General features: G+C 40.3%; 1 protein-coding gene across 1 annotated transcript in view; it reads left to right on the forward strand.

The window, feature by feature from the left end:
- The window catches only part of scn5lab (sodium channel, voltage gated, type V-like, alpha b), a 180,205-nt gene that overhangs the window by 50,368 nt on the left and 116,847 nt on the right, over positions 1-12,990 (forward strand). Inside the window, 4 exon segments of the mRNA XM_051940377.1 lie at positions 790-907; positions 3,804-3,894; positions 4,050-4,178; positions 11,265-11,356. Coding sequence (XP_051796337.1) covers positions 790-907; positions 3,804-3,894; positions 4,050-4,178; positions 11,265-11,356 — 430 coding nt within the window.

Below are 12,990 nucleotides of genomic sequence, written 5' to 3' on the forward strand. Positions count from 1 at the left end.
ATCAGAAAGGAGGGAAAATGCTGGTTAGAAGACTGGGCTAGGACGAAAATATAACTTAGTTAAAAGTCAGGATGACATAAAACACTGTAGGATCAAATACAATGAACACAGTTAATAGAAAATTAGATGAAAATGATGGAATATAACAAGAAACATGGAGGTCAACAATAAACAGTTGATTTATATTTATAAAAAGGAACAGAAGGTGTGAGTCAGTAGAGTTAAACCAGTAGACAAATATGATTCCTTTTTTTGAACCCTGATTATGTAGTTTACTGTGTAATAATATAGTATAATATGAAAATTTAATCTAATCTGTTATAATCTAATGTATTGAAAGTTAATTTAATCTGATCTAATCTGATCTCATCTTCTTCATTAGTCCATTTACTTTGTGTAAAGCTCCAGTTCCACAGAGCATGATACTGCCACCTCCATGCTTGGTGGTCGGTTTGGTGTTCTTGGGGCTATAAAAGTCTAAAACCAGGACCAAAATCAAATCTAAACCAGTCCAAAAGATGTGCCAAACCAGTCAGAACACAGTCTAAAACTAATCCAAATAGTCAAATATTGCAAAAGAACAAATTATCAATTATAAAGAAAAATAACAGATTATTGATGCAGACATTATTATTATTATTATTATTATTTTGCAGTCAAAAAACAATTCATAGCTTTTTAAAATGGGATTTTTTGTGCTATTTGTAATTCATCAAAGCAGGTAGTATCTGTCTTTTTTTTTTTTACAGTGCAGCTGAATCACGTTGTGTTTTGTCTGTTTTGTTTCAGACCTTCATAGTCCTGAACAAAGGGAAGGCCATCTTCCGCTTCAGCGCCACGTCGGCTCTGTACGTCTTCAGTCCGTTCCACCCGATCAGAAGAATCGCCATCAAGATCCTCGTCCACTCATATCCTTCAGCTCGATGATAGAACGGGAGCAACAGGACACCAAAAGATGAGCCAGAATGACACGAGAATACACAAAATACCACAAAATCATGTCAAAAATAACACAGGGATAAACATGGCACAAAAATCTCATTAAAAGACGCAAAAATGACACGAAAACAACACAAAAATTACACAAGAAGACACAAAATGTCCCAAAAGGCAGATAAATGAGACAACAATGACCCAGAAATTACACAAAAAAAACCCGGCAAAGATGCTAAAATGATGGAAAAATAGAAACAAACGGACTCAAAGACAACGCAGCGATAAAAATGACACAAAAAAATTTCTCAGGTTTGTCTAATTTTACTGATGGAACTGAACGTCAGAGATGACAAGTTCAAGGACCGCCGGAAAGTAGAATTTTTTCAGATTTTTTCTGTTTTCGCCCTTTCTTTGTCTCGGCGACGCGCTTTTGCAGACTCGGTCCCGTAAATCCAGATGTGAGCCTGATCCTCCAGCGGTGTGTTTGTCCCTGAACGCCTCGTTGACACATTTTGTTCACACCACGAGTCGCCTCACACTCGGTTATTTTTACCGTGTCGAGGGCCGTCGGGCGGCGACACGATAAGTGGTCGAGCGGTCGCTCACGAGGCGTCGCTTTGTGAGTCTGTGTGTGTGTAGGGGGGAGTTGTGGTGCTGAAGTGTGTGTCTGCGCCTCACGAGTGTGTGTGTGTGTGTGTGTGATGAAGTGAGTCCTGGAGTTCTGCCCGGCGCCACTATGACAAGCTGTGGTGTGAGGAGGACACGCACACACACACACGACTAAAAAAGATGAAAATTGGCACAAACCGGAGCTAAAAGATGCCAAAAAGTTACACTAAAAAGATGTAAAAGACATGAGGTCCAAAAAAGACGACAGAAAAAGAACAAAAAATGGCCTGAAAAGACTTAAAAAGCTGCAGGAGCGACACGAACGACACTAAAATGGTGAGAAAACACACAAAGACACACAAAAACAGGAAAAAATGATACAAGAATACACAATCTGACATAAAAAAATTCAAACTTGAAACTAAAAGACACAGAACCAACAAAAAATGACTGAAAAATACACAAAAGTGACATAAAACACACAAAAAGTCGACATAAAATCAGTCAAAAATACACTAAAACAACATAAAATGGCACAAAAGTGAGACAAAAATACACAAAAATGGCATAAAAGTCACAAAAAGCCATTAAAACATACTCAAAAATGACATAAAATGCCACAAAATACCCAAGAATGACACAAAATTACTTAAAAATACACTAAAGTGACATAAATACCCATGAACTTAGAAAAACTTGTGACACTAAATACCCTGAAACAACATAAAATGACTCAAAAATACACAAAAACAACATAAAATGAACAAAAGTGACATAAAATTGCACAAAAAGAATCAACAACAACAAAATGACATAAAATCGTTCAGAACTACATGAAACTGAGACCGTTTCTGTCGAGAGAAGTGACTGTGAACTGTCAGTTTGGTGCTTTTTACGTTCCTCTGGTGAACATGCACAGTCTGGATCGGTGTTTGGGATGTGGGAGGTGTAATGACATTAGCTACGGTGGCCTGGGAGGTCCACAGCGGCAGCCACAATTAGCCGCCGGCAGCAGCTTCGTCAACAATTAGCGCCGACTCTGCGCTGGGTTTGGGCGTCGCTCAGCAGCCACAATGTTCCTTCTGCCAAATTACAGTAATTATGATTCATTCCTGGGCGTGATTGACAGGCCAGCGGCAGGTGGAGGTGATATTTTGTGACACTTTGAAAAGTTGCTGCTCCCATTATGTGATGATTAGAGCGAGTGGAGGCTGCTTCTCCCACTGGAGCTGCTAATGGAATATTAATCTGCTGCACGCTAGCATTCGTCTTTATTTAGCTCTAATGGGGAACCGGCATTAAATCAGAATCGTTAAAGCGCCGCGCCGCAAAGACACGTTTCCACATTTACAGAACAAACTCCTCTTTTACATCAGCAGCCACTAAAAGCTGAAAACCACAAAAACTCAAACGATTCTGATCCCGACACCTAAAGATGAGAAAAAAGACACAAAAAGATACAAGTAAACTTGAAAGTAGCAAAAAGATATGCAAAAATAAAGCAAAAAGACACAAAGAAGTGTAAAATTCAGCATGAAAAGACACAAAAAAGGTGCAAAAATAATCCAACAAGATCCAAAACTGATACAAAACATGCAAAACAGACACAAAATGATACAACACTGACAATAACTGACACAAAACTGACACAAAAAGATGCAAAAAAAGACAAAAGACACAAAAGTATAGAAACAAATGTGAAAATAGCACCAAAAATGTGCAAGAATGATCCAACAAGATCCAGAACTGACATGAAAAGACACAAAAAAGGCATAAAAGGACTCTAAAATGTTGAAAATATCCTCAAAATGCCCATAAAGATACAAAACTGACACAAAAGACACAATATTAACACAAAAAGATGAAAAAAATATGAGCCTAAACCACCTGAACTCACCTGAACTCACCTGAATGCATCTGAACTCACCTAAAACACCTGAACTCACCTAAACACACCTGGACTCACCTGATCACCACCACCTGGACTCACTTAAGTACACCTGAACTCACTTGAACGCATCTGAACACACCACCTGAAGAAACCTGAACTCACCTGAACTCGCCTAAAACACCTAAAAACACCTAAACTCACCTAAAAAACACCTGGACTCACCTAAAAACACCTGAACTTACCTAAAAACACCTGAACTCACCTAAAAACACCTGAACTCACCTAAAAACACCTGAACTCACCTGAACTCCACACCTGGACTCAGCTAGGCGTCTGATTGGCTGTGTTGTTCTTTAACTGCTGCTCACGTTGTTCAGTCTCTTCATCATGTGCACCATCCTGACCAACTGCTGCTTCATGGCCATGTCAGAACCGGCGTACTGGGCCAAGTACCTGGAGTGAGTACACCTGAGAGTACTGATACCGCTAATGAACCCATTTTAGTTCTTCAGCGCTGTTAGACTAAGCTCCATTCGTTTGTGTTGCATTGAAGCTGTCCAGTCGACCTGCTGGAACGTGTTTTATTTCTGCTGCTTGTCCACTTCCTCCTCAGGTACACCTTCACAGGTATCTACACCTTTGAGTCGCTCATAAAGATCCTGGCGAGAGGTTTCTGTGTGGGACCCTTCACCTTCCTGAGGGATCCATGGAACTGGCTGGACTTCAGCGTCATCGTCATGGCGTGAGTCAAAAACACGTTTATGTCCACTTACAGACCACGTTCATCGTGTCAGTGATGAGTTCATAACGACTCCTAGGACTCTGGAACGGTAATATTTGGTTGAACGTCTCTTCTGGTTTGACTCCTCTGGACCTTTGTCTGGTTGAAACATCCAACTGTGTCCAAGATCAACCTTCTGCTGATGGTTTTAGGTTCTAATCCTCCTCCTTCATCAGTCCATTTACTTTGAGTAAAGCTCCAGTTCTACAGAGCATGATACTGCCACCTCCATGCTTGGTGGTAGGTTTGGTGTTCTTATGGAATAAAGAAGGAGAAGGATTAAAACCTAAAGATGCCTTCTGTTTATATATTTATGATCCAGCAGCAGATCTGATCCGCTTTCTGGAAGACCTTTCATAAATCTACGACAAACGTTCATTGATTCCAGAGTTCTAGGAGTCGTCCATGTTTTCTTATCGCTCACTAATTTTGTTCATATTTGTCTTTGCCACCGTTGTTGTTGTTTCCACAAATCAAAAAAACTGAACAAAAGTCTTTTCCTTGTGTGTGAGGTTAAACCTGGTGTAAAGAGGCAGATCAGGGGTTAAAACCTGGACGTAGAGGTGTCTGAAAGCCTCCTGCAGCTGCAGTAAAGAGTCAGATCAGGGGTTAAAACCTGGACGTAGAGGTGTCTGAAAGCCTCCTGCAGCTGCAGTAAAGAGGCAGATCAGGGGTTAAAACCTGGACGTAGAGGTGTCTGAAAGCCTCCTGTAGCTGCAGTAAAGAGTCAGATCAGGGGTTAAAACCTGGACGTAGAGGTGTCTGAAAGCCTCCTGTAGCTGCAGTAAAGAGGCTGATCAGGGGTTAAAACCTGGACGTAGAGGTGTCTGAAAGCCTCCTGCAGCTGCAGTAAAGAGGCAGATCAGGGGTTAAAACCTGGACGTAGAGGTGTCTGAAAGCCTCCTGCAGCTGCAGTAAAGAGGCTGATCAGGGGTTAAAACCTGGACGTAGAGGTGTCTGAAAGCCTCCTGCAGCTGCAGTAAAGAGTCAGATCAGGGGTTAAAACCTGGACGTAGAGGTGTCTGAAAGCCTCCTGCAGCTGCAGTAAAGAGGCAGATCAGGGGTTAAAACCTGGACGTAGAGGTGTCTGAAAGCCTCCTGCAGCTGCAGTAAAGAGGCAGATCAGGGGTTAAAACCTGGACGTAGAGGTGTCTGAAAGCCTCCTGTAGCTGCAGTAAAGAGGCTGATCAAGGGTTAAAACCTGGACGTAGAGGTGTCTGAAAGCCTCCTGTAGCTGCAGTAAAGAGGCAGATCAGGGGTTAAAACCTGGACGTAGAGGTGTCTGAAAGCCTCCTGTAGCTGCAGTAAAGAGGCTGATCAAGGGTTAAAACCTGGACGTAGAGGTGTCTGAAAGCCTCCTGTAGCTGCAGTAAAGAGTCAGATCAGGGGTTAAAACCTGGACGTAGAGGTGTCTGAAAGCCTCCTGTAGCTGCAGTAAAGAGGCTGATCAGGGGTTAAAACCTGGACGTAGAGGTGTCTGAAAGCCTCCTGTAGCTGCAGTAAAGAGGCTGATCAAGGGTTAAAACCTGGACGTAGAGGTGTCTGAAAGCCTCCTGTAGCTGCAGTAAAGAGTCAGATCAGGGGTTAAAACCTGGACGTAGAGGTGTCTGAAAGCCTCCTGTAGCTGCAGTAAAGAGGCTGATCAGGGGTTAAAACCTGGACGTAGAGGTGTCTGAAAGCCTCCTGCAGCTGCAGTAAAGAGTCAGATCAGGGGTTAAAACCTGGACGTAGAGGTGTCTGAAAGCCTCCTGTAGCTGCAGTAAAGAGTCAGATCAGGGGTTAAAACCTGGACGTAGAGGTGTCTGAAAGCCTCCTGTAGCTGCAGTAAAGAGTCAGATCAGGGGTTAAAACCTGGACGTAGAGGTGTCTGAAAGCCTCCTGCAGCTGCAGTAAAGAGTCAGATCAGGGGTTAAAACCTGGACGTAGAGATGTCTGAAAGCCTCCTGCAGCTGCAGTAAAGAGGCTGATCAGGGGTTAAAACCTGGACGTAGAGGTGTCTGAAAGCCTCCTGCAGCTGCAGTAAAGAGGCTGATCAGGGGTTAAAACCTGGACGTAGAGGTGTCTGAAAGCCTCCTGTAGCTGCAGTAAAGAGGCTGAGGAGGACGAAGTGTCGACGGGCTCCGTTGTTCTTCTGATGGGATTAAAAATAACGGACGTCCGTGAAGCCTCCCGCCGCTCAGGAGCCACAGAAAAAAATAAATTCTGCTTCCGAGTCAGTTTGCAAAGCCGATGTGTGCAAAGTAAGGAGAAGCCGGGCTCTCATTGTGTGTCATTTCTGCTCGTCTTAAAGTCTAAACCCGAGCAGGCGGCTTTCAGCAAACTTTACTGCTGCTCCCACGCATTCCACGGAAAACTTCCACTGGTTCACAAGTTCTGATGACAAAACAGATCAGCCAGAGAGAGGATAAGTCATCAAAGAATAAAACTAGAGACCTGAAATGCGGCTCAGAGTTCACAGCATCCAGTATTAGCTGGTAAACTAGATTATACTGACTCATTTAACATCTTTTTCTTGCCATTTAGCATTTTTTTGTCGTCCTTTAGCGTCTTTCTCTTGCCATTTAATATCTTTTTCTTGTCGTTTACCATCTTTTTCTCGTCATTTAGCATCTTATTTGTTGTCCCTTATCATCTTTTTATTGCATTTAACATCTTTTTTTGTTGCAGTTTAGCATCTTTTTCATTGTTTAGCATCTTTTTCTTCTCCTTTACCATTTTTTGTTGTCATTTAGCATCTTTTTCGTCTCCTTTAGCATTTTTTGTTATCGTTTAGCATCTTTTTATTGTCGTTTAGCATGTTTTTGTGCTCATTTAGCATCTTTTAATTTAAATTTAGCATCTTTTTGTTGTCATTTAGCATCTTTTAATTTTCATTTAGTATGTTTTTGTTGTCATTTAGCATCTTTTTACTGATGTTTACATCTTTTTTCTAATCATTTAGCATCTTTTTATTGTTGTTTAGCATATTTTTGTTGTCATTTAGCATATTTTTGTTGTCATTTAGCATTTTTTGTTGTCATTTAGCATGTTTTAATTTTCATTTAGCATGTTTTTGTGCTCATTTTGCATTTTTTGCAAAACGATTTAGGCATGGCAGTTTCTGCCTGTTTTTTTTTTTTTTTTTTTTGTCATTTATGGATCTATTTGTGTCACTTTTGTCTTGTTTTGGATTTTGCAGGACCAGTTTAGCAACATTTTCTGTCATTTTTGAATATTTTTGTGTACTTTTTTGAGTCATTTATTTGGATTTTTCTTGTGTCGTTTTTTCTACATATTTTTGTGTCAGTTTTAGATCTTTTTGTGCTGTTTCTTCAACTTTGTCTATTTTGTGTGTTTTGTCTGATTTTTACATCTTTTACTGTCAGTTTTGCATTTTTATATGTAATTCTTGTGCCATTTGTGCGTCTATTTGTGTCACTTGTGTCTTGGTTTGGATTTTGTTGGATCATTTTAGCAACTTTGTGTCATTTTTGAATCTTTTTATGTCAGTTTTTATGTGATTTCTGCATCTTTTGTTGTCACTTTTGTGTATTTATGTGCAACTTTTAGTGTCATTTTTGTGCTCATTTTGCATTTTTTGTGCTCATTTTGCATCTTTTTGTGCTCATTTTTCATGTTTTTTATGTCAGTTTTGTGTATTCATGTGTAATTTACGTGTCTTTTTTCAGTTTCTGCCTGTTTTTGCTCATTTGTGGATCTGTTTGTGTCCTCTGTTTGTCTTGCTTTGAGACTTTTTGGATCAGTTTAGCAACTTTCTGTCATTATTGCATCTTTACATGTGGCTTAGTTTCTTTTTCTGTCCTTTTTGTGTCTTTTTGCAGTTTCTGTTTCTTTTTGCGTCTTTTTATGTCAGTTTTGTCCATTTATGTGTGAATTTTGTGTCTCTTTGTGTCATTTGTGCATCTATTTGTGTCACTTTTGTCTTGTCTGGGGACACGTTGGATTATTTTAGGAACTTTTTGTGTCATTTTTGAGCTCATTTTGCATAATTTTTCAGTCATTTTTCATGCTTTTTTGTCAATTTTGTGTATTTGTGTCATTTTTTCATTTTTATGTGTAATTTTCTACATCTTTTAGTGTCGTTTACTACTACTACTAATAATAAATATTGTGAAATTCTTAAATAAAAGTTAAGCTAAATTTCAGATGTTGCAAACAAGCAAAAATATATTAATAAAAATGGGGGAAATCACAAAAATACATTTAAAAAAATACTTTAAGTGCCTCAAACCTCCTCCATTTCTTCTTCTGTTGTTTTGTGTTGATTCGTGTGATCAAGGACACAGTAGTCCAAAACTACGCAAAATGTAAAAAATTGCAGAAAAATCACAAAATTGACACAAAACTGACACAAATAAATGAAAAATTACAGAAAAAGCCGCAAAAATTCCACAAATAAAATTAAAAAATGTGCAAAGTTGACAAAAAAATGCACAAAAGACAAAAAAAACACAAAAAGTTGCAAAAATGACAAGAATGGAAAAAATGGGGTAAAAATGCTAAAATTGCACAAAACATCAAAAAGACACAAAAGTGACGAAAAATGACATAAAAATAAAACAAAAAATTGCAACAATTACATAAAAAGCTGCAAAAATGACACAAAGACACAGATCTGTCTTTTTAAAACTTGTATAATTTTCATCATTGCTGACTCTGCATGTTGCGTTTCATGAAGTTAAATTGAAACCATATTAGAAGAACAACTGAAAACCATAAATAGCGTTCGTTTGAACATTGTTTTGGCGTCTAGACCACCACAGGACCCTCAGCAGCAGCAGAACTGCTCCTTTGTTCCTCCCAGCTTCGTCTGCTGCTCGTCTCCGTAATCCAATCAGCCGCCAGTCATCGCCGCTGAAATATGAGCCGTAATGGAGGCCGTTAGCGGCTCGGATCAGATGACTCCATCTCACCGGGGAGCCAAAATGGCCGCTGTCGCCTGGCGCCTCTCGTCTGATTGGATCTAAAGAGAACCTTAACAGCCCAGATCCCGTTTAGCCGTTAATGTTCTGCCAGAGGTTTAACGTCTGGACACGAGAACGGATGTAGAGTTTTAATTACAGTTTATTAGACAAAAAATTTCCACTTTTATACAAGAGTAGAACCTCAAACAAGAACAAGTGTCAAAAACTTGGATATTATTGGATAAATGTCTCACAAATATGGATATTATATGGGTACAAGTGTCAAAAACCTGGACAAATGTCTAAAAAAATATGGATATTAAGGCACCAAAGTGTCAAAAACGTGAATATTATTGGATAAGTGTCAAAAACTTAGATATTATTGGACAAAAGTGTCATAAATACGGATATTAACGCACAAAAGTATCAATAACTTTGATATTTAAATACAAAAGCATCATAAACAAAGAAATTATTGGATAAAAGTGTCAAAAACTTGGATATTATTGGGTAAAAATGTAGCTTCAGTTCGGGCTAGCTGTTGCTAACTTTAGCTAGCTGTAGCTGTTGCTCCAGGTGTCTAACTGATGCTTCTTGATGATCATCCACCATTATTAACATTCAATCCCAGACTCACACTATGTTCAGAATGTCTGTGCTGAAAATTAGATTTTCTCTGAATTTTTACATTTTTCTCTGACGTCTTCTTCCTTTCCAGATCTGTAAGTTCCTGTTCGTGTCAGAGCAACCAACAGTGCCACCAGATCCAAAATAAACCCTCCCAGACGTGTGTTGATGCTAACCAACGGTTCATTTTGGATTTGGTGGACTGTTCCCGCTCTCACCAGTCAGGAGTGGACTTTAAAACCGCCGCAGCATTTTCAGACTTTGTTGTGTTTGTCTCCTTTTGTTGTATGTTGACAACCACCACACTGCCCCCTACAGGCTGTTAACAGAGTTTATCAAAGTAGGGAACCTGCAGGCGCTGAGAACCTTTAGAGTGCTGAGAGCCCTGAAAACTATCTCAGTGATCCCAGGTAAGGCCTGACCACCACCAGGGGGCGACAGAGCACAAAAACAAACTAATAAAACACCCGTCATAGTGGTTTCGTCGTGAACGTCCTCTCTTGTTCGTCCTATGTCTGCCGTGTCTTGCAGCACCAGCCCACCTCCCAGTCCGCCCAGTCAGGGCTCACGGGTCACCTGATCTGCATTAACCAACCAGTAAAGAAGGAAAAGTCAGATCTGTTGAAACTGAGCACGTCTGATAACTGGAGAATCAACGTCAACAACACGTCTTCCAGTCAAGATACTGGCCTTAAGTAGTCATGGTCATCCCGAGTGTTGAGTCAAATGCAACCGGACTTCTGTTATCGGCTCTTGGAAGAACCAAAAGGTGTCAATAACCTGGATATTTACCAACAAAATGTCAAGAAATTTGGATATTATTGGGAAAAAGCCGTAAAAACCTAAATATTTACCCACAAAAGTATCAAAACGTGGATATTATTGGATAAAAGTGTCGATAGCCTGGATATTAATGCACAAATGAGTCAACAACTTGACTATTTACCTATGAAAATATCAAAAACTTGGACATTATTGGGCAAAACTGTCTAAAACCTAGATGTTAATCTACAGAAGGGTCAATAACCTGGATATTTACCTACAAAGGTATCAACAACTTGAATATAATTTGGTAAAAGTGTCAAAACATGGATATTAACCTACGAAAGTGTCAATAAATTAGATATTATTGGGTAAAAGTGTCAAAATTTGTATATTAATGCACAAAAGTGTCAATAACTTGGATATTATGAGTACAGGTGTCACAAACATGGACATTAACCTACTAAAGTGTCAAAAACTTGGACATCAATCCACCAAATTGTCAATAATGTGGATATTAACAGTCAAAAGACCAAAGATGTGGGAAACAGGCGTCCAGGCACCGCTCAGTGACTGAGTTGCATTTTTCTCCAGTTTTCTGGTTGTGAGCAGCTTCGACCGTCCGACTTCGCCTCCTGAACAGTGGATCTCTGCTGTATCTCTGCTGGACCTCCATCTTTCTATCCCTCTGTGCTGGTCGCTGTGGTCCAACCCTTCTGTGTGTGTCTGTTGTGCTTCTGTCGGCTTGTTGCAGATATGTGACTGAGTTTGTGGACCTGGGTAATGTGTCAGCCTTAAGGACGTTCAGGGTGCTGCGAGCGCTCAAAACCATCTCGGTCATCCCAGGTGAGGACGCCGGGGAGGGATTTCAGAAAACCTCCTTCTGGCCTGAGCCTGCTGGAAGCTTTAGTGTTTGAAACCTCCTCCTGCATGCTTTCTTTTGAGCTCCACCACAAGCGCTTCAGGAGGCAGTATGCAGGAAGACGCAGCAAACTCTTCTGGTAACTGGTTGTGAGTGGACAACAGAGGCTCAGCAAACAGAAACTAAACCACCAGGAGCCCGCTGACTGGGACTCGGCTCATTTGATTCAGATTCTGGATGTTGAGATAAAGAACAATCAAGCTACCAAACTATCGTCAAAATCCTGAAACCCAAAACCTGCAGTCGGAACTGAAAGTTGGGCTTTCTTTAAAAAGGTCCAAATCAAACTGTAAAAACAATAAAGTCATTGTTTTAATCATGTTCTAGACCTCTATGGCTAGTCTTTAGACCTCTATGACGAGTCTTTAGACCTCTATGACGAGTCTTTAGATGTTTATGGCAAGTTTGACACATTTATATCTTGTCTAGTCCACAGACCTTTATGTTTAGGTCTAGATCTCTACAACTCGTCCTCAGACCTTGAGAAGTAGTCCTTAGAGCTTTACAGCTAGTTTTGGACCTCCACAAGTAGCCTTCAGACCGCTACAGCTAGTTCACAAAATTCTACAACTAGCCTTTAGACCTCTATAACTAGTCCTTAGACCTATAAAGCTGGTTCCAGACCTCTGCAAGTAGTCCTTAGACCTACACAACTATACAGGTAGTCCACAGAACTCTACAGCTACTCTTTATATCTTTACAACTAGTCCTGAACCCTTAAAAACTAGCCCTCAGACCACTACATCTACTTCTGAGACATCTACAACAGTCCTCAGACCTATACAGTGAGTTCCAGACCTCTGCATCTAGTCCTTAAACCTCTACAACTAGTCCTTAGACCTGTTCAGCTAGTCCATGGAACTCCACAGCTAGCCTTCAGAGCCTTCAGATCTTTGCAACTAGTCCCGAACCCTCTACAACTAGTCCTTAGACCTCAACAACTAGTACTCAGACCACTTCAACTAGTCTACAGACCTCTATAACTAGTTCTCAGACCTTTAAAGCTACTCCTCAGACTTCTAGAATTGGTCACCAGACCTTTCCAGTTAGTTCCAGTTCTTTAAAATTAGTCTTCAGGCTTATTGCCTCGATAGTTATTATTGACGCAACATTGAGGCTCAACAGGTTTAGTGTTCCTGAAAAGAGTTTTCCATTTCCATTACCGTTTTAAAAGACCGCTTCTTCAGTCCACAATGAAACAAATGAGAATATGAAACGATGTGTTGCTGCTGGCGAGCCTCTGTCTGTTTCCACTGTGCATGTTAGCATGCAGCGCTAACAGCGCCATAGACATGTGATGAAAACATGCCGCTGTAGTGGCCTTGTTATAACAATGTCTAACACATGTTATAACTCTTACAACATTGTAGCAACGTGACAGTAACTGATCACAGTAGTCCTTCATTAGCTTACAGGCGCTTCCATGCTAACAATGAGGACAGATGGATCGCGTCTGTTTCTAATGAATCAACTAAAACATCTAAAAAGTACTTTCAAGTGATGAAACGTATGACAGAAACCGTCGTCTTTGACTGGTAAGATTTGGCCGAGGATAGTC

This window comes from Acanthochromis polyacanthus, chromosome 20, assembly GCF_021347895.1.
Source record: "Acanthochromis polyacanthus isolate Apoly-LR-REF ecotype Palm Island chromosome 20, KAUST_Apoly_ChrSc, whole genome shotgun sequence".
In the NCBI taxonomy this organism is placed as follows: domain Eukaryota; kingdom Metazoa; phylum Chordata; class Actinopteri; family Pomacentridae; genus Acanthochromis; species Acanthochromis polyacanthus.